We start from the raw sequence: 26,569 nt of genomic DNA on the forward strand, positions 1-26,569 counted from the left end.
GGCTAATTTTGTATTTTTAGTAGAGACGGGGTTTCTCCATGTTGGTCAGGCTGGTCTTGAACTCCCGACCTCAGGTGATCCACCTGCCTCGGCCTCCCAAAGTGCTGGGATTACAGGCGTGAGCCACCGCGCCCGGCCCCGAAGGCTTATTTTTGAGGGTCACTTTGGTGATGTAGTCTTCCTGTCTGCCCCACGTTCCAATGGGAAAAATGCGGCTGCCTGCCTCTTACCATGGTGTGTCTGCATTTCCCTTCTGCTGGTGAGAATGAACTCCTTTTCCCATCTCTGGTGGGGTGGTCGGGCTTTCTGTTACTGTCTGGTAGAAGGCTGCCTCCCCCGCAGAGAGGCAGGATCCATCTTCCTTACCGTGAGGCTTCTCTGACCCTGTTTGCTCTTCTGTGACATGCTCATCAGCCTGCCCTCTGAGAACACCAGGGGAGAATGCATGTCCCATGTCCACCCTCCAGATTTACACACGCCCAGTTTTCTGTGGGGTTTGAAGAGGCTGGCGTGATCTAGCCTTTGCCATGTCCTCTCAAGGGGATTTCAGGGTGGACAGGGCAGCAGCCTCCAGAGAGGAGATAGACAGGAACGCTGGCTTCCCAGGATTGCGAGTGGACAGAGGTTCAGGTGAAAGGCCCTCAGCTAGCCCTGGGACACCTGTGGTGCCATGCTCTGTGCTGGGCACGCACTGCATGGTGACCCTGTGAGCTATTTGCTGCTGGTGGGGAAATGGGGGCTTATCAAGGAACTTGTTTTGCCCATACCACCATCTGACCAGGGCAGGTCTGGAGCCTCCAGAGCCTCTGGGAGGAGAGAGCATCTGATGAGGGTACCAGGGCAGTCAGGGTTGGGGAGGCTTGGCGGATATGCAACGGGAACAAGAAGATGGCTGGTGCTCCTGGGCCCTGGGTCACAGGTTCAGTGGGTCATTGGCGACCTTGAGCAGCACAGCTGAAGGACTCAGATTTCCTTCTGAGCTCTTATCCCTGGACATGCTCAACCATTTTATTTAATTAATTAATTTTTGAGACAGGGTCTCACTTCGTCGCCCAGGCTGGAGTGCAGTGGTACCATCACAACTCACTGCAGCTCGACTCAAGGGCTCCACCTGGCTCAGCCTCCTGAGTAGCTGAGACCACAGGCATGTGACATCACACCTCACTAATGTGTAAAATTTTTGCCGAGACGGTGTCTTACTTTATTGCCCACTCTGGTCTTGAGCTCCTGGACTCAAGCAATCCTCTCTCCTCAGCCTCCCGAAGTGGTGGGACGACAGGCGTGAAGCACCGTGCTGGGCCGCTCAGCCATTTGAGAGCCAGCTGGACCTGCCCAGGGTGGCTTGGAGGGATGGTCCAGCAGCCCTTATGGCGGGCACCGCGTAGCCCTGGGATGCAGGGACATGCAGCCCCGGCCTAGAGGGGCGAGTTCTATCCCAGCCTTGAGAGTTGTAAATGAGCGTTACTCTCTTCACAGTGGCCGCTGTCTGCTGCCTGGGCCTTGGCTGCAGCCTGTTGGTAGGGGAGGGTGTTGGTTGTCTCTGTGGAGTGGGCAGGTCTAGATCCCACCTTCCTCCAATCTAACCTCAGAGCCCAGGCCCCTGCCCACTGCCCCGCTCTCCCTGCGGCATCTCACAGTGTCTGTGCCCTACTGAGAGGCAGGATGACGTTTTCCAGGAGAGGGAACCCTTACGGGGAGGATTGCAGGGAAGCCGAGGGCTCTCCAGAGGTACAGTGGGCCTCAGCCCAGGCCTTCGTGGCTCTGGCAGGAATGCCCTCCCAGATGATGCTTCCTCCAGGAAGGCAGAGGCTGAGGGCGCTGCGTTGAGGGGATGCTGGTGCTGCACCGCAGGCCAACTCAGGCCCCAGCAGGACAGTCCTGGGCCTGGGGAAGGGGCCATCCTATACTGCAAAGTGGGTGCAGACATGTGTGCGGGGCAGACGTGTGTGCGGGGCAGGCGTGTGTGCGGGGCAGGCGTGCGGGGTACACAGCTCCTGCCCTCAGGGGTCCTGCAGTCGGGTTCAGGATCTGGCAGCCCAGTGCCAGTGGTTCTGGATGGGGCCATTGGCGGCGTCCCAGCTGGGGGTCCAGGCGACTCTGCAGAACTGCATCTGTAGAGGGCAGGGGTCCTGGGTAGAGGCGCTCAGGGAGCAGCTCCAGGTACATGGGGAGCCCTGAAGCCCACCCGCCGTGTACCCACTATCTCGTGAGCCTTCCAGCAGAGTCGGGTCGGGCAGGGATCCTCCTCCTTCTGGCTCTTCAGATGCGGCCCCCCACATGGGCCCTGGGGTGCCTACGTCTGGACTTGGCCACTGCCACATCAGTACTGGGCGGACTCTGCCTGTGACCCCCAAACAGCAGTGGGAATGGCTCTTCCCGGTTGACAGATGAGGAAACCGAGGCCCAGCGTTGGGAGGCCACTCACCTGTGTGCGTGTGGTTGGTGACTGGGGGTGCTGGGCTGGATGTGGGTGGGCCGGGGCCCTGCCTGCCTCCTCAGCCGTTTCTGCTGCCAGCCTCTGTGGGCTGGGAACAGAAGGAGGGAACTTGAAACCTTCCAAGGATGGGCCTGAGGCAGGCCTGGCTGTCTGGTGAGGGTGACGGCCTCCCCTCCCCCCGTAGGCAGCTGAGCCCCAGGATCCTACTGATCTGGCAGGGCTTGCCGGCTCTCCTGGGAAACTCTGAGGCCGCTGAGTCAGGTGAGAAGGGAGCAGGAGGCCAACAACTGCGCCTCGCTGCAGAGGGTGGCTTGTTTTCATCTCTGGCCTTGCAGGAGGGTTGGGAACTCCCACTGGCTGCGTCCTGCACTGCCTCCTGGTGGGTGGGTGACAACCGGGTTTCCGTGGGGCAGTGAAGGTGCCATCTGACCACTTCAGAGACCTGACAGTGTGTGCTGTCCTCGGTGCGACTTTTCATCCGCAGTGAGCTGCGTCCAGGAAGGAACGGACTCTGGGGGAGAACCCCCACAGCCGGCAGTATTTTCTTTTGGTTTCCCAGGCCTGGCCGGGGCGTATGAGGACCTGGGGGTGATTTTACCAGCAGGTGGCAGATGGGCAGTTGGACCAATGGGGCCACCTGCCTGGCCTAGAGTGGCAGCTGTGGAGCTTGCTGGAGGGATGGTTGCCGCTAGGGACATTGGGGGCCAGATTGTTGTCTGGTGGGCCGTTCTTTGCATTGTAGGATGTTGAGCAGCGTCCCTGGGCTTCCCCGACCCCAGTGGTGACAACCACCAGTGGTGCTGAGGCCATTTCTTTTTCAGCGCTCGCCGGGGAGCCTGCGAGTCCAGCTGCGGCTCTGGGCCCTGGGGAGCTGGGACCCTCTTGGCTGGGGGTTGAAGCTTTGCCCTGGCCTGGAGGAGGAGGAGACCCCAGCCCATGCTCCCACCACAGGATGGGTGGCTCTTGATGTTCCTGCGTGGAGGGGATTAGAGGAAAGGGGCCTGGGGTTTCTGGAGCAGCCGCCTTCTTGCAGATGCTGGCAGGACTGCGCTGGCAGCTCTCCTCCAGGTGGATGGCGATGGGAAAAGCGCCGGGTTCCCAGGGCCTGTCTGTGTTCCCAGGGCCTGGGGGCCTGTCTGTGTTGCCATGGGTGTCTGGGCGCTTGACTTTGGAAGGTACTGTTTTCTGACTTGGGGAAATGTTTGTTTTAGAAACCTCTGAGAATGCGGAAGAGCCACAGGAGAAGCCTCACAGGTGAGGTTGGATTCTGTTTTTTTTTGGGGGGGGGGCTTTTTCCAAGGTTCTGAGGTCCTTACCTGACTTCCCGAGTGCCTGGGCAGCTTTGAAAACCTGGCTCCTGGGCCCAGAGCCTGTCTCCAGGTGTGGGCCATGTCCGTCGCGACTGGTTTTGGTATTCATATTTTAGGATTCTTTGCTTAGGTCTTCAGTAGAGCAGTGACGGATCCCGACAGGCAGTTCTGCACCCTGGGAGTGTTGGGAGATGTCTGCAGATGTTTTGGTTGCCAGTTTGGGGGTGCAGGCACAGAAAGGGCGGAGGCCAGGGACGCTGCTCAGCACCCTTCAGTGCCAGGGACAGCCCCTCAGACAGGGATCTGGCCTGGGGTCGGCAGTGCCGAGGACGAGGAGGCTGGTCTGCTGGCCCAGCCTGTTTTTGTGTTTCCTTTCTGTTTTTTGTTTGTTTGTTTTGTGTTTTTTTTGCAATAGAATCTGGCTCTGTTGTCCAGGCTCTTGGAGTACAGTGGCTCCATCTTAGCTTAGCTCCCTGTAACCTCCGGACCTCCTTGATTCAAGTTGATTCTCCTGGCCTCAGCCTCCAAGTATGCTGGCATTATACGTGACTGCTACCACGCCTTGGCTCCATTTTGTATCTTTTTTTTTTTTTTTTTTTTTTGAGGACGGGGCAACCATTCGCATAATCCATTCCACATTCCATTCCATATTCCATTCCCGTCTCATTCCATTCCATTCCACTTACTTCCAATCTTAGTCTCCTCATGTCGCCCAGGGCTGGAGTGCAGTTGTGGCCGGATCTCAGCTCACTGCAAGGCTCCGCTCCCGGGTTCACGCCATTCTCCTGTCTCCACCTTCTGCCGAGTAGCTGGGACTACAGGCGGCCGCCACGTTCGCTCTTCTTGCGTTCCGGCTAGTTTTTTGTATTTTTTAGTAGAGACGGGGTTTCACTGTGTTAAGCCAGGATGTCCCTTCTGGTCTCGATCTGCGTGACCTCGTGATCCGCCCGTCTGCGTCCTCTCCAATAGTGCTGGGATTTACAGGCTTGAGCCACCGCGCCCGCCCATTTTGTATTCTTTTTTAGGACGAAATCACCATGTTGACCAGGCTGGTCTCGAACTCCTGGCCTCAGGTGATCCACCTGCCTTGGCCTCCCAGAGTGCTGGGATTACAGGCGTGAGCCACTGCACCGGGCCTGTTTTTGTGTTTTCGAGAGGGATGGCTGAGCTGGTGGTCTGCCTACAGGGAGAGGCAGAGGCCCTGAGAAGCACCGTCCCTGCCCCCAGAGCCTGAGACAGGAGAGGCAGAGCAGCTCACTGGGGCCGGGGTCAGCAGGGACAAGCGTGCCAGCTGGGAGGGGTTCCGGGGACTCCTGTGGTGTCTGAGCCGCCCCCCCTGCCCCTCCCAGAGCCCTCTGCACCTCCCAGAGCCCTCTGCAGCTTTACCGTCTCCTCCAGGGACTGCAGACTTGAGGCGCAGGTGCTAGTGGCCGGCCTCTGTCCCTCTGGAGACCACAGCCCGGAATGAAGGCATCTTGCTTGGCTTTCTGTGGGGCAGAGCTCGCTAGGAAGGCTCCGGCCTCCACCTGCTGGGCGTTATCCCCTTGAGCCTGTTGCTTCCTGAACCTCCGTGAGCTCTTGTGCACAATGGGGTCGTGGCATCTGAGTGTGACAGGAAACGTGCAGGCTGTGCCGTAGCAGGCCTCACTTTGATGAGGAAACGCTGTCCTCCTCCACCCTCCTCCCCACCCTCAGAATCCCTTCTGCAAAGCAGTCCCTGGAGAGGAGCAGGCAGGTTTTGGGGGAGCGCTGGGGGCGCAGGGCCGTGGCTTGCTCCTTACGCTGTCCATGCAGTGAGTAGACTGTTGGTATGATCTGTTGCAGAACAAAAAGCAAAAACCTGAAAAGGAAATAAACAGGGTAGAAGGAGACACCTGGGTCCCAGGGAGCCAGGAGCCTGTCAGGGCAATCCTGGGGGTCCCTGAGCTTCATGGGGACCTCTCACGTCGCCTTTCCTCCTCCTCCGCTAATAGCCGAGTCCTCGGGGACCCTTGGAGGAGCCCCATGTGTACTGGCTGTTTCGGGGCTGTCCCTTCCTTAGGCTCTGAGAAGTTTTTGGGAACGGCTGCAAGGACAGAGCGCCTCCCGTCCCATGACAGGCTGCATGCCTGGAGGCCGGGGTTCCGGAACCTGCCCTTGCTTCCAGCCTCAGGAAAGAGTGGTTGTGGGAGGACTCGGGACGAGCTGTGGGCTGAGCCTGGACACACACTCCACAGGACTTCAGTGTTCTCTGTAAAGCCAGGAGCTGGTCCTGTTGCCCTCCAAGGCCCTTTCTGGGTCCATCTGGACTCAATGTCTGTGGGTCTAGGCTGAGGGGACTCGGGAAACAGAAGTGGAGGGGATGACGTGGTGTGGGCCCGGGTCCAGGAGAGAGGGCAGCTGTCACTGGGAGTGGCAGGGAGTGGAGTGGGTGAGGTGGGGTGGGCCCAGGTGTTACTTGGAGTTGTAGGGGAGTGGGGCAAGTGTTTCCAAGCACACAATTACTGGGCTGGGTTTTGGAGGATGAGTAGGAGTTTGCCTGTGGCTGGAAGTGGGATTAGGGCTGTGGGCTCTGGGGATGGAGACAGCCCACTGAAAGCCTCGAATGTTCTCATGCTATGGGCTTGGGGCTGCTTGGGGGCTTGTGGCCGACGGGGGCTCACTTTTGACCTGCTGTCTCATGTGTCTCCAGCCTGGGAGTGCTGCCGTGGTTGGGCAGTATGCGACTCTTGGCTTTCTGCAGTCTCTTCCTGTTCCCACAGAGACTCACATCTGGAGAGTTGATGTGCCACAGGCACGGAGGGGCCTGTGCCTCTGGGTCAGTGTTTCCTTCTCCTTCCCACTTTCCTTCCTTCCTCATATCTCTGCAGACACCTGCCCTGGGCCAACTCCATCAAGCCTGGGGTGCCCAGAAGAGCCTGGCAGGGGGCAGGACCAGGAAGGTGGCGGGAGCGTGTCCTTGGGGGTGTGGGCCCGGCGTGCACTCCAAGTGTATCCCCACCCTGTGGCTTCCCAGCCTGTCCATTTGTCCTGGCGATAGGTCCATCTGCACCCTGTTAACGGTCACAGGTCACAGTCCGTTTTTCTGAGACCCTTCCCTCCTCCTCTCATGGTGGCTCAGAGGCCCTCAGAGACCAAAAAGGAGCCAGCACTGCCTCAGGAGCAGGCCTCAGGGAGGCAGGATCTGAAAGCCATGGAAGTGGGCCTGGGCAGGTCCGAGTTGACCACAGCCCTGTGTGCCCTGGTCGAGGAGGCGGAGTGAGGTGAGGGCTCCACCATGCCTTCCACCTCTGTATCCCAGGCACCATGCCCGGCACTGCTGCTTCTGCAGGGAGGACCTTGGAGGGCTGCCTGGAGGAAATGGACTTTGGGGAAGTGAACAAGACAGGGAGGGAGGGCCCTACCCTTTGCGCTCTGCAGGCTGTGTGCCCTCTCTGAGGTCCTGGGCAGGTATTAAGAGAACATGTGCTGGAGGAATGAATGATGGGGCCAGGGTTGGCCCACCTTGTCAGCCAGCGCCCCCGCCCCCGGCCCCCAGCACCTGCACACAGGTCACCAAGTGACAAAAACAGCTCGTGCTTGCAGTCACCCTGGTGTGTGGGGTCCTCCTTAGGTGCCACGGCACCCATCCTCGGAACATGTGAACCCCTGGCTGAGAGGCAGTGCCCCGCAGAGGTGCCCGCTCCAGCTTCTCTGTGAGCCCCTGGGAGAGGCTGCAGGGCTCCTGGATGCTTTTAGTCCTCTGTGCGTGACGGGGAGCACAGGAACCCTGGAAACACCCACTGGGAAATGTGCTTTGGGGGACAGAAAAGAATTTTTTTTTTTTTGGAGACAGAGTCTCGCTCTGTCGCCCTGGCTGAAGTGCAGTGGTGTGATCTCAGCTCACTGCAACCTCCACCGCCCGGGTTCAAGTGATACTCCTGCCTCAGCCTCCCGAATACCTGGGATTACAGGAGCACGCCGCCACGCCCGACTGGTTTTTTGTGTTTTGGTCGAGACAGAGTTTCACTGTGTTGCCCAGGCTGGTCTCAAACTCCTGAGCTTGGGCAATTCGCCTGCCTTGGCCTCCCATAGTGCTGGGGTTGCAGGCGTGAGCCACTGTGCCTGGCTGAGAGCTGGACTCTTAACTTGCTCTGTGTGGACCATGGAAGTGGCTCACAGCCAAGGAGGGCTCTTGGCAGGGATGGAGAGGCACAGGGGAGAAGGCCTCACCGGCCCCGCCCCATCTTGTGGTGGCAGTCAGGCCCCTCCCCTCCGGTTCTTGTCCTTTACCATTTGTACCCTTCTGTTTCAGTTTATTTTTATTTTTACTTTTTTTTGAAAAGGAGTCTCGCCCTGTCACCCAGGCTGGAGTGCAATGTCACGATCTTGGCTCACCGCAACCTACGCCTCCCGGGTTCAAACGGTTCTCCTGCCTCAGCCTCCCAAATAGCTGAGATTACAGGCATGCACCACCACGCCCGGCTAATTTTGAATTTTTTTTTAGTAGAGACAGGGTTTCTGCATGTTGCTCAGGCTGGTCTCGAACTCCCAACCTCAGGTGATCCTCCCGCCTCGACCTCCCAAAGTGCTGGGATTACAGGCGTGAGCCACTGTGCCCGGCCGGTTTTTGGTGGTTGTTGTTGTTTTGTTTTTTTGAGATGGAGTTTCGCTCTTGTTGCCCAGGCTGGAGTGCAGTGGCACCATCTCAGCTCACTGAAGACTCCGCCTTCCAGGTTCAAGCGATTCTTCTGCCTCGGCCTCCCAAGTAGCTGGGATTACAGGCACCCCTACGCCTGACTAGTTTTTTGTAGTTTTAGTAAGGATGGGGTTTCCCCATGTTGGCCAAGCTTGTCCCAAACTCCTCACCTCAAATGATCCACCTGCCTCGGTCTCGGGCTCCACCTCCCAAAGTGCTGGGATTACAGGCGTGAGCTACTGCGCCCAGCCTGTTTCTACATTGTTTTGAAAGGCAGCTGACCTCTGTCCTGGTTACCGACCCTGTCCCCCAGCCTTGAGCTGTACACCTTGGGATAGCAGCGCGTCCAGTCATGGCACGTGGGGACGGCCACCCCATGAGGTGAATAAATGCCCAGGACGCCTCAGAGAGCGGAGCTGGTGGTCCCCGGTCAGGCTGGGACCTTTTTCTTTTTCTCCCCTGGACCCTGCTGTGTGACTCCACCTGCTGGGCAGCCCTGGCACTGCACTGTCGAGGTGGCGGGTGCCATGCCTTGGTGCAGAGGGGAGGCTCAGATTTCAGCCCTGGGGGTGGAGGAGGACCCTGTGGGCCGTGGGGTGGACCCCTGGTGCTGCTGCTGCAGGCACAGCCCAGCCTCCACAGCAAGCTCTGCTATCTGGGCGGAGTCTGGTGTGGGGGTGGGGCAGAGCTGGGGCACCTTGGGTTTCAGGGAGGGTCTTGGAAGCCGCTGGGTGGTGGAGGTCCAGGCTCCCAGCATGGGCTGGACCCCTCCTCGAAGCCCTCTCCAGGTACCCTGTTCCTGCCCCTTGTGGTCCAGGAGCTGTGGGCCTCCTCTGGCTGCGGAGTGCTGGTCCCTTTGCCTCTGAGCAGCGGGTTCCTGTCCAGTGGGCTGTGCGTAGAGGGCCCCGGGCACCTGCATGTCCAGGAATGCGGCTGGAGGACGTCCCGCTGTGAGGGTGGGAGGGGAGGCCCTAGGAGCAGAGACCCCCAGAGTGGACATACGGCCGTTTGTGGGGACCTTATGGTTACTCTGCCGTACACAGGAGGTGGGCTTCAGGGGTGCTGTCCTCCAGACCCCTCTTCCCAGAGGGGTCTATCATGGGGCGGGCTCTCTCATGGACACAACCAGCCCCTGCCATGCGCTTCGCGAGGGTCAGCCCCGTGCGTCCTCCTCTGCCACTGTGGCTGTTTTGGGAATGCTCTCTCCTGTTTCCATCTTCAAAGCATCAGGCCGCCCAGATGGCTCCCCTGGGGACTAGGTTGGGAGGAGTCTTGCTTATCTGTCATGCCAGTGTCCGGCTAAGCACCAGGCAGGAGGGACTGTCTGTTTCCTTCTGGGATTCCTGCCTGGCCTGTTGGGGCCAGCGTGCGGGGCCCACTGCCTGGGCTGGAGGGGCCAGTCCTGCTGATGCCTCATTGCAGTGAGAGGCCTCTGGGGCCCACCAAGCGGTCTCCTGGAGCAGGGGCTGGGCCTGCTGGGTGCTTTTTTTTTTTTTTTTTTTTTGAGACGGAGTCTCGCTCTGTCGCCCAGGCTGGACTGCAGTGGTGCAATCTCGGCTCATTGCAACCTCCACCTCCCAGGTTCAAGCGATTCTCCTGCCTCAGCTTCCCAAGTAGCTGGGATTACAGGCGCCTGCCACCAGGCCTGGCTAATTTTTTTTTTTTTTTGTATGTTTTAGTAGAGACAGGGTTTCACCTTGTTGGCCAGTCTGGTTTCTAAGTCCTGACCTCAGTGATCCGCCCGCCTCCGCCTCCCAAAGTGCTAGGATTACAGGTGTGAGCCACGGCGCCTGGCCGAGTTGGCCTTTAGATGTGACCCCCGGGTGGGCTCCTAGGGCACCCAGCGGCATGTAGATGCCACCCTGGGGCCTTTCCAGTCCTGACAGGTACCCAGCCCCAGCCCCCTCGGGCAGAGTGGGACAGGGCGGCCCAGGGAGGCAGTGGTGCGTACCAGCTTCAGGTCACCTTTCAGGGGCTCAGCACCCCGTGCCCCCTGTTCTGAGCTGCAGGCAGCCATGGCTTACCCCCAGGCAGCTTCCTGTGTGAAACTCCCAGACCTGGATGGAGTGCCCAGGCCAGGACTCTGCCTTCCAGCACCAGCGGGTCACAGCTGCAGGGCGGGGGAGCCCAGTAACCAGAGGGAGGGGAGGCCTTGGTGCAGATCCTGACCTCGGTCTTCTTGGACCCGCCTAGTGTGCCTGCTTTCTTTTTGGTGCAGCCCTTGTGGAGGTGATGGCAGCCTCCACCCCGGAGTGGAACTGCTGAAAGCCCCTCTGGAGAGTGTGCCGCTCCGGCCTCCGGGTGCCCCTGCTCCTTCCCACCTGTTGGCTGAAGGCTGGGGCAGGTTTCATAGCCCTTGTAAGACAAGCTGTGCTTTGGGAGGCCCAGGCGAGAGGATTGCTTGAGCTTAGAAGTTTGAGACCAGCCTTGGCAGTTACAGTGAGGCCCCCGTCTCTATCAAAAAAAGAAAAGAATTAGCTGGATGTGGTGGTGCGCGCAGGTGGCCCCAGCTACTTGTGAGGCTGAGACGGGAGGATCGCTTGAGCCGGGGAGACACAGCTTCAGTGAGCTATGATGGCTCCACTGCACTCCAGCGTGGGTAATGCCTGTCTCCACAGAACAACAAAACAAGTCCTCACACAGGCTTCTAGTTAGAAAGACAAGGCCACCTTCCCCAGATTAGACCCTTAGCACCTGTCCCTGGTCCTGCCCTCTGCTTGGGGGCCTGGCTCCACTCCTGGGAGGCAGGTGTTATTCCTTCCAAGACCTTCCAAAAGCATCTTTTGGGTGGGGAAATGGTCTCTCCTTTCAGAGTTCACAATGTCCGGAGGTCTGAATTTCTTTCCTTTGGGAAGGGCCTGAGGGTGTCTGCTGACTGGTGTGTGTATTGCCAATGACTCTTGGCTCCCTGGCCTGGGCTGATCTTGCAGGCTGTGTCTTAGAGCCCTGGGGTCCAGGGAAAGGAGGTGGAAGCCCCTGAGTGGAGTCCCTTATCCTTAGCCCCTCAGATGCCTCAGTCCCCTCCACCGCGGCCTGCCCTCCTGGGGCCCAGTCTCGCTGCTGCCGACCCTTGCCTGGGGAGGAGAGCCTTCCCGTTAGGCGGGCTCTTCCTCCTCTCTGCATCCCCGTTAGCCGGAGCCTTGGGAGGAGAGACCAGTGTCTCCCTGACCCAGCCTTGCCCCTCCTCAGTAGTTGTGCTCTGTCACCTCCCCCCCATGAATCTCTGCAGCTCACTCCACAGTGGCCTTGGCCTGGACTCTCCACGTCACTGGGCAGCCAGGACTTCCGGGGCTGGGGGAGTGCTGGCACTAGTTGCCCTGTTCACCAGGCGGATGGCAGGGGTGGCATGCTCTGCAGCCAGCTGGGTCAGGGAGGAGCCGGAGCCTCCCTCAGTGAAGTGGGCTGGGAGGGCAGGGCGCCCTTGAGCGTGCTGCTGGCCTCCACTGCCCTCCCCCTCGGTGGGGGCTGACACCCAGCCCCAGCCGGCCGTTACCCTGCCGGGAGCATCCTCCTGGCCTGGGAGCTGGCCCTTCTCACGCAGAGGAACCGGCAGCCACCGTTGCTGATCCCAGTCGGGTGCCCTTGCTGACTCCCAGGGTCCTCGGCTGTGAGATGGTGCCAGAGTGGGCCCCTCTGCGCCTGCTGGGCACGTGGGGTGACGTTTCCTGGAAATGCCTCAGCTGTGGCACGGCACAGGCAAAGAAGAGCCTGGCTGCCCCATCTGTGGCTTCTGTGTGATGTTCCCCTGCCTGACTGTACCTCATGGCTCTGCGCACAGTTGCGCAGAGTTCTGGGTGGTCCAGAACAGACACATGGATCCGTCGTCCTGTCTAAATGCTACTTAATTTTATTTGTTTTAGAAACAGGATCTTGCTCTGTTGCCCAGGCTAGAAGGTGGTGGTGTGATCACAGCTCACTGAAGCTTTGACCTCCTAGGCTCAAGATCCTCCCACCTTAGCCTCCCAAGTAGCTGGGACCACAGGCACGCAATCACCACACCCAGCTAATTTTTTGTATTTTTTGTAGAGATGGGGTCTCGCCGTGTTGCCTAGGCTGGTCTTGAATTCAAGCAATCCGCTCATCTTGGCCTTCCAAAATGCTGGGATTACAGGCTTGAGCCACCAAGCCTGGCCCTAAATGTAATTTTTTTTTTTTTTTTTAAAACAGAGTCTTGCTCTGTCGCCAGGCTAGAGTGCAGTGGTGTGATCTCGCCTCACGGCAACCTCTGCCTCCTGGGTTCAAGCGATTCTCCTGCCTCAGCTTCCTGAGTAGCTGGGATTACAGGTGCGTGTCCCCATGCCTGGCTAATTTTGTATTTTTAGTAGAGACAGGATTTCACCATGTTGGCCAGGATGGTCTCGAACTCCTGACCTGGTGATCCACCCGCCTCGGTCTCCCAAAGTGCTGGGATTACAGGCGTGAGCCACCGCGCCTGGCCCCTAAACGTAATCTTTAAAATGGGCACAATGTTGATGTGATTTCAAGGGAAAGGCGGCAGCTGCCTGCAGTGAGCCCTCCCACCTCCTCCGTAGCCTCAGTAGCCTCAGAGTCCTGGCCTCCTACTGTCCCTGCAGGGTTCCTGGGAAGAGGAGGGGCCTTCCGCCTTCACAGGTACAGGCAGTGGGCAGCATGTTCTCCACTGCACTTTCATCACCAAATGAGGCTGTGTTTGTTCCCCATGGCCTTCAAGCAGCACAGTGTCTCAGCGCTGGGCTCGAAAGTCCAAATCAGCCTCGCAGGGCTCAAGTCAAGCTGTGGGCAGGGCTGGGCCTCCTGGAGGCTGCAGGGGAGAGTCAGTGTCCGCCTTTCCCAGCGTCTGGAGGCACCTGCCTCCCTCGGCTCAGGGCCCCTTCCTCCCCTTCACAGCCACAGCACAACCTCTTCTGGTCTCTCTGACTTTTACCTTCCCACCTCCCCCTTTAAAGGACCCTGCGAGGACATTGGGTCCCCGGATAATGCAAGATGTTCGCCCACCTCAGGGTCCTTCGTTCAAGTCACACCTTCAGTCTCTGACTGAGTGAGGTGGGCCTGGCCACGGGTCCCAGCGATTAGGATGGGAACTTGCCTGGGGAGGCTTTTGTTCTGCTGGTGGGTGTGTCTCGGGGGAGCAGCGTGGGAAACCACGGGGGAGCAGCTTGGGAAACCAGCCATTTCTTTTTTTCTTTTCTTTTGTTTTTTGTTTTGTTTTTTTTTTTTTGAGACGGAGTTTCGCTCTTACTGCCCAGAATGGAGTGCAGTGGCTCAATCTCGCCTCCCGGGTTCAAGCGATTCTCCTGCCTCAGCCTCCCGAGTAGCTAGGATTATAGGCGTGGGTCACCATGTCCAGCTAATTTTGTATTTTTAACAGAGACGGGATTTCTCCATGTTGGCCAGGCTGGTCTTGAACTCCCGACCTCTGGTGATCCACCCGCCTTGGCTGGATGCGGGTGAATGCGGGATCCATCCCGCAGTGCTGGGATTACAGGTGTGAACCACCGCGGGGCAGAAGCCAGCCATTTCTTTCCTATGGCTGCTGGGGTCCGAGGCGGGGTGGGTGGGGGCCCTAGGAGAAGCCTCCAGTTCTGTTGCTGTTCTCTGCATCATCCACAGTGGGAGATCTTGTGCCTGCCTCCCCTTGGCTGTGTCCAGCCATTTCTCTGCACGGAGGTCTTAGCGCACTGTAGGGGTCGATCTCCAGGTAGGCCGAAGGGCACGCAGGTTTTGTGAGTGGAAGAAACACACCTGAGGCCTGACCTTCAGACAAGCTGCATGTTCAGTCAGAATCAAGTCAGAGCCAAGCGGCATCTTGGCGCGGGCAGGTTCCCGTGGGGCCGTTGCCTTTTGCTACATGGTGTCACGGCTTGCTCCTTATCAGTCTGTTGGGGACATGTGTCAGCATTCACGTCCCTCTTGGCAGTCGGCATTGGGTGCAGCATAAATTAAGGCCAAATTGCATTTTCCTGCACCCAGTGGGACTGCAGGCTTAGTGTGGGCCTGGCTGCGCCTTTGCTGGAATCTTTGATCTCGCTGCGTTTGTGGAGTTGCTTTTCAAAGGCAAGAGTGTGCAACGTTCCTTGCCCCCTTCTTCCCTGTAGCAGTGTGACTTGGAGGTCCCCGCAGGGCGCACGCCTCCCCCTTAACCCCAGGTGACCTGCGTTCAGGCCTCTAGGTCATCTTCTGTGTTATTTATTGTTGTGTTTTTGCAGTGAAGGCTGCACCAGACGCATCTGTACCTCTGCCCTGTGCAGTCTGTCTATGGCACGGGTTCTGAGGATTCTGAGTCTCAAGGTGGTGGTGTTGAAGCTGCATGGGATGGTTGCAAAACTGCTCTGCGAGATCTCGGCCTGTCCATGGCCCCCTCAGCGACAGGCAAGGGAGATTTCACCCCATCGAGAGCCCCTTTTGCCATCTAAGGGGATGTACCATCTGCAGGTTCCAGGAATTAGGACGCAGGCGTCTTTGGCACCGTTTCCTGCCAACTCCAGAGGATCAGACGTATTGACCTTTAGAGACGTTTCGAGATGTTTTGGAATTACATTCAGTGGAACTTTATTTTTTTTTTAAGAGTTGGGGTCTTGCTTTGTTGCCCAGGCCAGAGTGCAGAAGCACAGTCCTGGCTCACTGCAGCCTCAAGCCCCTGGGCTCAAGTGATTCTCCCACTTCAGCCTCCCACATAGCTAGGACCACAGGTGTGCGTCACCATGCTCAGCTTATTTCTTTTTTTTTTTTTTTTTTGAGACGGAGTCTCGCTCTGTCACCCAGGCTGGAGTGCTATGGCCGGATCTCAGCTCACTGCAAGCTCCGCCTCCCGGGTTCACGCCATTCTCCTGTCTCAGCCTCCCGGGTAGCTGGGACTACAGGCGCCGCCACGTCGCCCGGCTAGTTTTTTGTATTTTTTTAGTAGAGACGGGGTTTCACCGTGTTAGCCAGGATGGTCTCGATCTCCTGACCTTGTGATCCGCCCATCTCGGCCTCCCAAAGTGCTGGGATTACAGGCTTGAGCCACCGCGCCCGGCCTGCTCAGCTTATTTCTAAGCATTTTTTAAAGAGATGGGATCTGTGTCATCCACGCTGGTCTTAAACTCCTGAGCTCAAGGAGTGTCCTCCCGCCTCGGCCTCCCAAAGCGCTGAGATGATCAGCGTGGGCTGCTGTGCCTGGCCGTGCTCAGTAGAATTTCTAATGGTCAACTTCTGAGTTTCTGGAGTAAATATTTGAACTTGGTTTTTATTCCTTTGCTGGAATATTGGGCTCCACTTGCTCGTTTTCTTTAGACTCCTTCAGCCTGTCCCCACGTGAGGTTCCTCTGGTTCCGACTTCTGTGCTGACGTGGGTGGCACTGAGGTTTCTGTGCTGACGTGGGTGGCATTGAGGTGGTGAGGGTCTCCTAGAATGTGCCCTGGAGCCACGTGAATAACATGTAAGTCACGTGTTCCCAGCTGCCCCCCCGGGAAGACAGTTCAGCCGGGTGCTTTAAGCAGGGCACAGCAGCTCGTGCCTATAGTCACAGCTATCTTGGAGGCTGAGGTTGGAGGACTGCTTGAGTCTAGGAGTTCAAAGCCAGCCTGGCCGACATGGTGAGATCCCACCTGTACAATTTTTTTTTTTTTTTTTTTTTTTTTTGAGATGGAGTTTTGCTTTTGTTGCCCAGGCTGGAGTGCAGTGGCATGATCTTGGCTCACTGCAACCTCCGCCTCCCGAGTTCAAGCAATTCTCCTGCCTCAGCCTCTTGAGTAGCTGGGACTACAGGCATGAGCCACCACACCTGGCTAATTTTGTATTTTTAGTAGAGATGGGATTTCTGCATGTTGCTCAGGCTGGTCTCGAACTCCTGACCTCAAGTAATCCACCTGCCTTGGCCTCCCAAAATGTTGGGTGGGGTTACAGGCCTGAGCCACCGCGCCCAGCTACAAAAAATTTTAAAATTAAAAAATTTATTTGGCCGGGCACGGTGGCTCAAGCCTGTAATCCCAGCACTTTGGGAGGCTGAGGCGGGCGGATCACAAGGTCAGGAGATCGAAACCTTCCTGGCTAATATGGTGAAACCCCATCTCTACTAAAAAATACAAAAAACTAGCCGGGCGAGGTGGCGGGCGCCTGTGGTCCCAGCTACTCGGGAGGCTGAGGCAGGAGAATGGCATAAACCCGGGAAGCGTAGCTTGCAGTGAGCTGAGATCGCGCCACTGCACTCTACCCTGGGCAACAGAGCGAGACTCCATATCATAAAAAAAAAGAAAGAAAAAAAAATTATTTAAAGTAGGCCAGGTGCAGTGGATCACTTGAGGTCAGGAGATCGAGACCGTCCTGGCCAACATGGTGAAACCCCGTTTCTACTAAAAATACAAAAATTAGCTGGGTGTGGTGGTACACGCCTGTAATCCCAGCTATTTGGGAGTCTGGTGATGGGCGCCTGTAATCCCAGCTACTCGGGAGGCTGGTGGCAGGCACCTGTGATCCCAGCTGCTCAGGAGTCTGAGGCGGGCACCTGTAATCCCAGCTACTTGGGAGGCTGAGGCGGGAGGGTTGCTTGAACCTGGGAGATAGAGGTTGCAGGGAGCTGAGATCGCACCACTACTAGTACTCAAGCTTGGACAGCAGAGAGACTGTCTCAAAAAAAAAAAAAAGTCTTACTGTGGATTTTGCGGGGTGGCCCATCAACTGGGCATGTCCCCATCCCCCCGGCCCTGCTCAGCCATGGCCACTTCTGTGATCTCCGTTTCTGTAGGACAGGCACAGCCCAGTGAATGTTCCTAGAGGCAAGAAAGCCTGTGGGATAGAGCCCTGAGCTCACCCCCGCCGGGCATATGGCACGTGACTGCCACACCACAGCCACACCGCTGCCACACTGCAGGCACACCGCTGCCACACCGCAGGCACACTGCCACACCACAGCCACGTCACTGCCACATGGCACACCACAGCCACACCACTGCCACACCATTGCCACACCACTGCCACACTGCAGGCACACCACTGCCACACCGCAGGCACACCACTGCCACACCTCAGCCACACTGCCACACCTCAGCCACACTGCCACACCGCAGCCATACCGCAGCCACACCGCAGCCACACTGCCACACCGCAGGCACACCACCGCCACACCCACAGCACAGCCACCGCCACACCACAGCACACCAACCGCCACACTGCTGCCAGCACTGGAGGAACCTGCAGATACCACAAGCAGGCACCTTCAGCCACCACTGCAGGCCACACTGCCACACTCCACAGGCCACATCACTGCAAACATGGCACACCACAGGCACACCAGCGTCACAACCATCCGTCACACCAGCCTGCCACACCGCAGGCACACCGCAGCCACACTGCCACAGCGGCAGGCACACCACCGCCACACCAGCAGCGGCACCAGCCGCCACACTGCTGCCACACTGGGCAGGAACGACTGGCAGCATACCACAGCACACCACCGGCCACACCAAAACAGCACACCAGCCGGCCACACCGGCAGGCAGCACCAACCCGCCACCACCACAGGCACATCCAACAGGCACACGCACCTGGCACACTGCTGCCACACATGCAGGAACACTGGCAGCCATACCACAGGCACAACGGGCAGGTCCCCACACTGGGCAGGCACAGCTGCGCACACCACAGGCCACATCCACTGCGCCACATGGGCCAGCACCAGCAGCAGCACCACCCCGCACAGCCGCACGGCACACCACCGCCAGCAAGGCTCGCTGCACCACTGGCAGGAACACTGGGCAGCATACCACAGAACACCACCCGCCACAACCCAACAGGCAGGCACCACATGACGGGGACCCGCAACGCAGGCCACACCACCGCACACCGCGGCACGACCCCGCCAGCACTGGCTGCCACACTGCAGAAGCATCTGCAGCATACCCACAGGACAACCGGCAGCCACCTGCAGGCACGACTGCGCACACACAGCCACATCACTGCCAGCATGGCACACCACCAGGCAGCACCACCGGCCCACACGCAGGCACACCACCGCCAGCTGCTGCCAGCGAACTGCAGGAAAGCACTGGCAGCATACCCAGCAGGCACACCACCGCCACACCAACAGGCACACGCACCCCCGGCCACAGCCGCAGGCACACCACCCGCGCACAGGCGCAGGCACACCACCTGCCACACTGCTGCCCAACACTGCAGGAACACTGGCAGCATACCACAGGCGCGACCACAGCGCACATCCGCAGGCAGCACTCATTGGCCACACCGCAGGCGCGCCATTGCCACACCGCAGGCGCGCCATTGCCACACCGCAGGCGCGCCATTGCCACACCGCAGGCGCGCCATTGCCACACCGCAGGCACACTGCTGGCTGGGTGGGGCCGTGTTGGCCGAGGAAGGGCTCGCCTGTGTCCACCATCAGGCTGTGGTTGTCAGCCCATTCCAGTCCTGCCTCAGCCCAGCACCCTGAATGCTGGGAGCTCCACACTCGCCTGCCCCACGGAGTTCCAGCCTGTCGAGTGTCCACCCCGCCATGGTCATTGTGTACATTCCATGAGCCGTGTGAGGGAGCCTCCAGGACCCATGGAGCTGTGTGTCACACAGCCCAGGTCCATCCAGTGCCCATCGGTCAGGGGCAGGGCGGGGCCCTGCACAGGGCCTGAGATGGCACCATGGTCTGCACCCAGCTGGGCACCCCAGAGCCTTGGCGGGCGCCAGTGCACGATGGGTTTCAGAGGTGGGTCTCTTCCCTTCCCTGCAGTTTGGGGCCGGGGCCGCCCCCACGCTGCAGGCTCCTCTCTGGCAGGCTGGTCACGACTATGCTCTCTCTTCCCTTCAGGACTGGGTTATGACCCCTACAACCCCGAGCTGCCCAAACCCCCCTCACAGAGGGAGAATGGCACCCTGGGCCTGGGGGAGGAGCCGCGCCCGGACGTGCTGGAGTTGGAGCTGGTCAACCAGGCCATTGAGGCCGTGCGCAGTGAGGTGGAGCTGGAGCAGCGGCGCTACCGGGAGCTGCTAGAGACGGCCCGTGAGCACCGCGCCGCCGAGGCCCCCGCCCTGGCGCCCTGTGGCCCCAACGCCAGCCCAACAGTGGGCCTGGACGAGGATGCCTTCCCCCTGGCCTTCGACTACAGCCCCAGCAGCCATGGCCTGTTAAGTCCTGATACTGGCTACCAGCCCACCCCGCTGGCCACCCCTGCCGAGTCGGGCAGCAAGTACCTGCTGGCGTCCCTGGACAGGGGTCAGGGCAGAGGCGGAGGGGGCGGTGGTGCCCTGGAATACGTCCCCAAGGCTGTGAGCCAGCCCCGGCGGCATAGCCGCCCTGTTCCCAGTGGCAAGTATGTGGTGGACAACTCCAGGCCACCCACAGACCTGGAGTATGACCCTCTCTCCAACTACTCGGCCCGGCACCTCAGCAGGGCCAGCTCCCGGGACGAGCGGGCTGCGAAGCGACCCCGGGGCCCCCGCAGCAGTGAGCCCCACACCCCTGCTCCCAAAAAACCCTTTGACCCCTTAAGCAGCTGCGATGCGAGGTTCTCAGACTCAGAAGATGAGGCTACCACAGCCCCAGGTAGCGAGCCCACCACGGCCAGCACCCCCAAAGCCAGGGCTGACCCTGAGAGCAAGGCCACCGGGCAGCCACCCTCCAAAGAGGGCCTGGAGGCCGAGGGGGGCGGCCTGCGGGAGACCAAGGAGACGGCCGTGCAGTGCGACGTGGGGGACTTCCAGCCACCCCCAGCCAAGCCCGGCTCCCCAGCCCAGGTCCAGGCCTCACAGGATGGGGGCTGCCCCAAGGAGGGAAAACCCAAGAAGAAGAAAAGCGGGACCCCACCTGCCCCCAGCTGCAAAGACGGGACCCAGAGGAAGGACAAGACCAAGGATAAGGGCCGAGGGCGGCCTGCAGAGAAGCCCCGTGCGGACAAGAAGGGCCCGCAGGCCAGCAGCCCCCGGCGCAAGGCAGAGCGACCGGAAGGGACCAAGAAGAAGCCATCTTCGGCCACTCCTGTGGCCAGCTCAGGGAAAGGACGGCCTGACCGGCCAGCGCGGAGGCCGAGCCCCACAAGCGGGGACTCCCGACCGGTGGCCAGCAGAGGCCCACCCCACCCCCTCCAGCTCCCCGACAGGAAAAGCAGCAAGGCCCCGTCGGGGAAGCTGGTGGAGCGGAAAGCCCGCTCGCTAGACGAGGGCGCCTCCCAGGACGCTCCCAAACTGAAGAAACGGGCCCTGAGCCACGCCGACCTCTTTGGAGATGAGAGTGAGGACGAGGCTGTAGGGCCGGGGGTGCCGAGCGTGTGGCCCCCTGCCCTCCCCAGCCTCAGCTCAGACTCAGACTCTGACTCGGACTCCAGCCTGGGCTTCCCGGAGGCGCGGGGGCCGCCCAAGCGGCTCAAGGCCTCCCCGCCCCCCTCCCCCGCACCGTCTTCCTCTTCGTCCTCCTCCAGCGCGGGGGTGGATGTGGACTACTCGGCCCTGGAGAAGGAGGTGGACTTTGACTCGGACCCCATGGAGGAGTGCCTGCGCATCTTCAACGAGTCCACCAGCGTCAAGGCGGAGGACAGAGGCCGGCTGGCCCGGCAGGTGAGGGCACGGGTGTTCGGGCTGGGCTCGGGCGGAGGACAGAGGCCGGCTAGCCTGGCAGGTGAGGGCACGGGTGCCCGGGCTGGGCTCAGGGGCGGAGGACAGAGGCCGGCTAGCCTGGCAGGTGAGGGCACGGGTGTTCGGGCTGGGCTCAGGCGAGGCAGAACCCAGGGCCTGGTGAGGGATGTTCTGTCCGAGTGGTTTCCAGCTGGCTCGGAGGCATGGGGTGGAGGCAGCTCCTCCATGCTGGCCCCTGAGCCTGTTGAAATCTCAGGAGCTCAGGAGTGCCCGGGCGGCCCTGTTGCCCCTCACACACCCAGAGCGGGTGCTGGCCCCGGGCCACCAGCCAGGCTCCTGTGGCCATGTGCACACAATCTGTTCCCACTGACCGCCAGGGGGATATTGGCCCACCCACCCACCTCAGGGGAACCCACCTCCGGCACACCCTTCTAGCCCCTTTCCCCTCCCCTCTTCTCCCCTTTCCTCCCTTCTCCCTCTCTTCTCCCTTCCCTTCCCACCCCCATCTCTATCTCTTCTCTTCCAGCTCCTCTGTCTCCTCTCCTTGTCCCCTCCTCATCCCCTCCTGCCCCTCTCTCCTCCCCTCCATCCTCCCTACCCCTAATGTGCGGCGCTCTTGCGTTCCTGGGCCAGCTCTGGACCCCTGGGTCTCCTGGCCCAGTGTCTCCACATTGGCCACCAGGGGGAGCTCGCTCCACACAGACTGAGCCCAAGTGCTCAGCCCGCGCAGCTGGCGCGCCCTGGGGCCTCACTTTCCCAGTGTGCTTTCACTCTGCGGCCTGGGGTCTCCAAGCCGGGGCCCTGGGCGCACAGGAGAGGTAGCCTTGGGCGTCTGCAGAACATGGGACACCTGCCCGCCGCCCCCCCACCCCAACTGCACCCACACACAGCCCAGGGACTGGTGGCCCTGATCCCTCAGCTGCTGTGCCTGGGGGCTGGGCTATGCCGTTCCCCACTTGCCCGGGGCGGTTTGAGGTTGGGGTGTGTTGGTGTTGGTGGGGAGGGCAGACCCATGCTGACGGACGGACGTGTGTCTTAGCCCCCCAAGGAAGAGAAAAGCGAGGAGAAGGGGCTTTCGGGTCTGACCACTCTGTTCCCCGGGCAGAAGAGGAGGATCTCCCACCTTTCCAAGCAAGGCCAGGAGGTAAGGTCCACAGAGGCCAGGCCAGCAGGGGCCTTTTTATATTTTAAAGACAGGGTTGGCCGGGCTTGGTGGCTCATGCCTGTAATCCCAGCATTTTGGGAGGCCGAGGTGGGTGGATCACCTGAGGTCAGGAGTTCAAGACCAGCCTGGCCAACATGGCAAAACCCCATCTCTACTAAAAATACAAAAATTAGCTGGGCGTGGTGGCGGGTGCCTGTAATCCCAGCTACCAGGGAGGCTGAGGCAGGAGAATCGCTTGAACTCAGGAGGCAGAGGTTACAATAGCCATGATTGTACCACTGCACTCCAGTCTGGGTGACAGAGCAAGACTCTGTCTCCAAAAGAAAAAAAATTTATAAAAAATAAGGGGCTCTTGCTTCTGTCACCAGGCTGGTCTTTCCAACTCCTGGACCTTCAAGTGATCCTCCTGCCTCGGCCTCCCAGTGTTGGGATTACAGGTGTGCAGCCACCGCACCCAGCGTTCATCCCTCGTTTGTTTTTTTTTTTTTTTTTTTTTTAGATGGAGTCTTTGCTCTGTCACCCCACTGGCGCGATCTCCACTCACTGCAACCTCCACCTCCCGGGCTCAAGCGATTTTCCTGCCTCAGCCTCCCAAGTACCTGGGATTACAGGTGCCCACCACCACACCAGGCTAATTTTTGTATCTTTAGTAGAGATGGGGTTTCATCATGTTGGCCAGTCTGGTGTCGAACTCTTGACCTCATGATCCGCTCACTGATCACGAGATTTACTTTTGTAAAGCATCAGTGATCTCCCCATTCGTTCTTCCACCCAAGTTTCACCATAAATTTGATGCTTAACATTCGCTTCGATTTTAGCAGAACTCCTGGTGCTCTGACTGAGGCTCTGTTCTAACTGATGTCTTACTTTTTTTAGTGCCTCAAACTCCGTCTGGTTCAGACATGTTACGTCAAGTTAGTATCAGTTTATTTTGGGTCAAAAAACTTGAAATCCATGCAAGTTTCGTCACAGTGCACGTTTTCCATGAGCTTTTTGAAGACACCTTATCTTTGACGCTGCCCGAGTCCCAGAGAGAACTGGCTCCTGCCCCTTCCTGTTAGATCGCCCACAGTGCTGGGGCGGGGGTCAGAGCAGGGACAGCAGCCCCAGGTGACCTCCCGCAGACTGCCTGCTGCGCCGTGTGCGGCCTGGGCCAGTTGTCCAGCTCTGAGCCCCAGTGTCCTCTGTAGCCCGGAGACAGTAGCGCTTGTCAGGCCCCTGTGCAGATGCAGCGAGGCAGTGCAGGAAAGAGAGCCTGGCTCCCAGGCCAGCAGCCAGGAGAGTCCAAGTTGATCCAGTCCCAGAGCCTCCCCAGAGGAGGGGCTTTGAGGAAGATTAGGTATAGTGGCATTGGATTGGAGTGCCAGTCTAATCGGGGTAGTCCCACGCACCCGTGCCTTATCAGGGCTGAAGACACAGCCTGGGCACCGGGAGACATGGAGTGGGGGAGCCTGGAGCCACGTGGCATTGAGGACCACTGCTCCGTGCTGCTTCCCCCTAGTGTGCCCAGCAGCTCAGAAGGTAGCCAAGGAGGTGGTGCCTCCGTCCCCCGAGCTCCAGCCACCCTCTCCCAAGCCTGCCTGGGGCCGCCTGCTCCAGGTGCCCCTGCTGTGCTGCCAGGCCTTAGCATTTGTGGTGATGCAGGCGGAGCCCCCAAGGAGGAGTCCTGTGGTGCCCCCGGCCCGGCCCCCGACGGCACAGGAGGTGTGCTACCTGCGGGCCCAGCAGGCGCAGAGGGCATCGGTGAGCTTGCTGCAGGTCCCCCCCAGGCTGGCGGAGAAGCCGCCCTCCGTCCACATCTCTGCCCCTGGCGAGAGGAGGAGGATCGCCCATGTCCCCAACCCCCGCCTGGCTGCAGGTGAGTGCTGGTCGAGGAGGCCTTTGCCCGGGGGACGTTGGCATGTGGGCAGGAGAGGGCACCCCGAGGTCTCTGAGCTCACCTGAACCATGTGGTATTTGCTCATGGGGCAACTTTGGGTGCCCTCCTTGGGGCTCTCAGCCTGCCTGTCTGTGAAATGGGGACTGTTGAGGGGTGCAAGAGGCCTGGCCCAGCACCTTCCTTCCCTGACCCAGCTCTGGGGTTACTAGGAGTCCAACAGCCTGGTGGGGACTGTGCTGAACCAGGGCTTGAGCCTGTGGTGCCAGGGAATGGGGAGCCATGTCGGGGTGCCTGGCATTGGGTGGGGTGCAGGCTCCTGCAGGTGTGGCTTTCTGCCTGGCGTGTGAGTGGGGGGCGTGGCCTCTGATGGAAATGAGCACCGTCTTCGCAGGAGCGGGGCTGTGTTTCCTTTACTCCGAGAGGCACTTCCTCCTAGAGTCTTGTGGAAAGTCTGGCCAGGCCTCAGTGGTAGGTGGACAGGACCCTTCATGGGGGGTTGTCCTGTTTCCTGCATCTTCACATCAGTGGTGTCTGTAGAGCAAGGAAGTATCCTTGGAGGCAAGTCACAGATGAGGGTCCCCCAGAAGGCTCCTAAAAAATGCAGGTTCTGGTCTAGAGGCTGGGAAAGGACCTTTGTGTCTGGCAAGCTCCCTGGGAGGGCATGGCTGCTGTCCAAGGACCACTCTGAGCAGCCTGCTGGTTTGGAGACCCTGCCTCCCTGGCGCTGGCCAGAGGGCCTTAGGGCCAGCCCCGGTGATTCCCCTGCAGACCCCATGGATCCCCCGCCCTCCTGTGCTGGACCCGGACTGAGGCCTTCCTTAGGGAAAGCTCTCCAGGCCACTCTGACCTCCCCTCCCCAGAGCCCCTCACGTCTGAGACCTTAGCCCCAGAGAAGGGAAATCACTGAGTTGGGCTGATCCCGGGACCCCACACACTTTCGTCGGTGACTGCGTGCTCGTGGTTGTCCTGTTGCTGGTCCGTCGTGGGTGCTGAGCTGTCACAGTGCCCTCGGGGCTCACCGCCTGAAGCGAGTCTGGCGTCCCAAGTGCTGGCAGTGCCACAGGGCAGGCTCACCTGGCTTGGAGGACTCCTGTGGCTGCCTGTGCTCGCCCCCAGCGTGTGGCCGAGGGAGCCTGGAGGGTCTCTATCCATTCCTGAAGGGCAAATCCTCCACTGCAAGAGGCGCGTGCCAGCCTGGCGGGCAGCCTGCTTCCTTCCTGGGCGGCCCGCGGTAGCATGAGCAGACTCAGCCTGCCTCCCTTGCACCTTCCGGGGCCAGATGGCGTTTCGAGGGATGTTGCTCTGAGAGGAGGGCCAGATGTCCCTGCCCACAGCTCCCCTTCCTGGGTCGGTGCTGAGCCCCTAGTCCAGAAGCCCCCCGCCACACAGACATACATGCCCAGGTTGCAGCTGCCCGTGTGGCCAGCCCTCCGAAACAGCCCCTGCAGGCCTGGCCTCCTCCCTTTGGTTTGTGACTTCATCAAAGGGCGAGACAGAACACAGAGGCCACAGGGCAGGGCAGGCCGCTGGTCACAATGAGCAGGTGGGGGTGCCCGAGACCCTCTGGTCCTCCGTCCTGGAGCAGGGCCTTTCCCTCAGACATCGATGCCTCGGGCTTGGGGTTGGAACACGTGGCAGAGGCCTGGACCACCCCACCGCTGACGTGGCCTGAGCGGCCTCCACAGCCTGACCTGTGTCCTCTGCCTCGATGGACTTGCCTGAAGGCAGTTAGAGCCTGATGTCATTGCGCAGTCCCAGCCCCGTGCCCCGGCCCGGCTCCCTGCACGCGGAGATGCACGTGCTGCTGACGCTGAGTGGCCGCGGCTGCCTGGTGCTCCGCCACATGGTGATGGGCAGCCACTTGCACTGTGCCCATACCCCCTGTGCCCCGCCAGTCCCCACAGGTGCCAAGAGGACCCTTGCGGCCAGCGGCAGCCAGCCCTCCAACAGCCCCGAACCAGGCGGCCAGCAGCTGAAAACACGCACGTTGTCGGGGATGGCATCCAAGACTACCACCACCATCACCCCTAAGCGAATCGCCCACAGTCCATCCTTACAGGTAGCCCCTCCTGTCTTGGCAAGTACCACCACCCCCAGACCAAGCCCCGAGGCCCAGCCTTATGGTGGCCCAGCCCCTCCTGGCCACATGGAGCCTGTGGAGGGCCAGCCTCGCCCCTGCCCTGGGGGCCTTCGTGCTCCACACTGCAGTACAGCCTTCACCTTCTCTCCTGATGCCCTGGTGGTTTTTTAAATTTTTTTTTTGAGACGGAGTCTTGCTGTGTTGCCCAGACTGGAGTGCAGTGGTGCGATCTCGGCTCACTGCAAGCTCTGCCTCCCAGGTTCACGCCATTCTGCCTCAGCCTCCCGAGTAGCAGGGACTACAGGTGCCCGCCACCAAGCCCACCTAACTTTCTGTATTTTTAGTAGAGATGGGGTTTCACTGTGTTCACCAGGATGGTCTCTATCTCCTGACCTCATGATCTGCCCGCCTCAGCCTCCCGAAGTGCTGAGATTACAGGCATGAACCACTATGCCTGGCCGCTCTGGTGGTTTTTTTTTTTTTGGTTGGTTGGTTGGTGTTTTTTTTTT

At 59.8% G+C, this 26,569-nt stretch overlaps 1 protein-coding gene across 1 annotated transcript in view; it reads left to right on the forward strand.

Annotated features, from left to right (window-relative positions):
• Positions 1–2,643: 2,643 nt before the first annotated feature.
• The window catches only part of REXO1 (RNA exonuclease 1 homolog), a 27,750-nt gene continuing 3,824 nt past the window's right edge, over positions 2,644–26,569 (forward strand). The window contains exons 1-6 of the mRNA XM_017872982.1: positions 2,644–2,698; positions 3,649–3,691; positions 19,177–20,918; positions 21,976–22,080; positions 23,746–23,959; positions 25,876–26,039. Coding sequence (XP_017728471.1) covers positions 3,661–3,691; positions 19,177–20,918; positions 21,976–22,080; positions 23,746–23,959; positions 25,876–26,039 — 2,256 coding nt within the window. The 5' untranslated portion in view covers positions 2,644–2,698; positions 3,649–3,660. The remainder of the gene's footprint in view (positions 2,699–3,648; positions 3,692–19,176; positions 20,919–21,975; positions 22,081–23,745; positions 23,960–25,875; positions 26,040–26,569) is intronic.

The sequence above is a fragment of the Rhinopithecus bieti genome, unplaced genomic scaffold, assembly GCF_001698545.2.
Source record: "Rhinopithecus bieti isolate Rb0 unplaced genomic scaffold, ASM169854v2 scaffold_7901, whole genome shotgun sequence".
Lineage (NCBI taxonomy): Eukaryota > Metazoa > Chordata > Mammalia > Primates > Cercopithecidae > Rhinopithecus > Rhinopithecus bieti.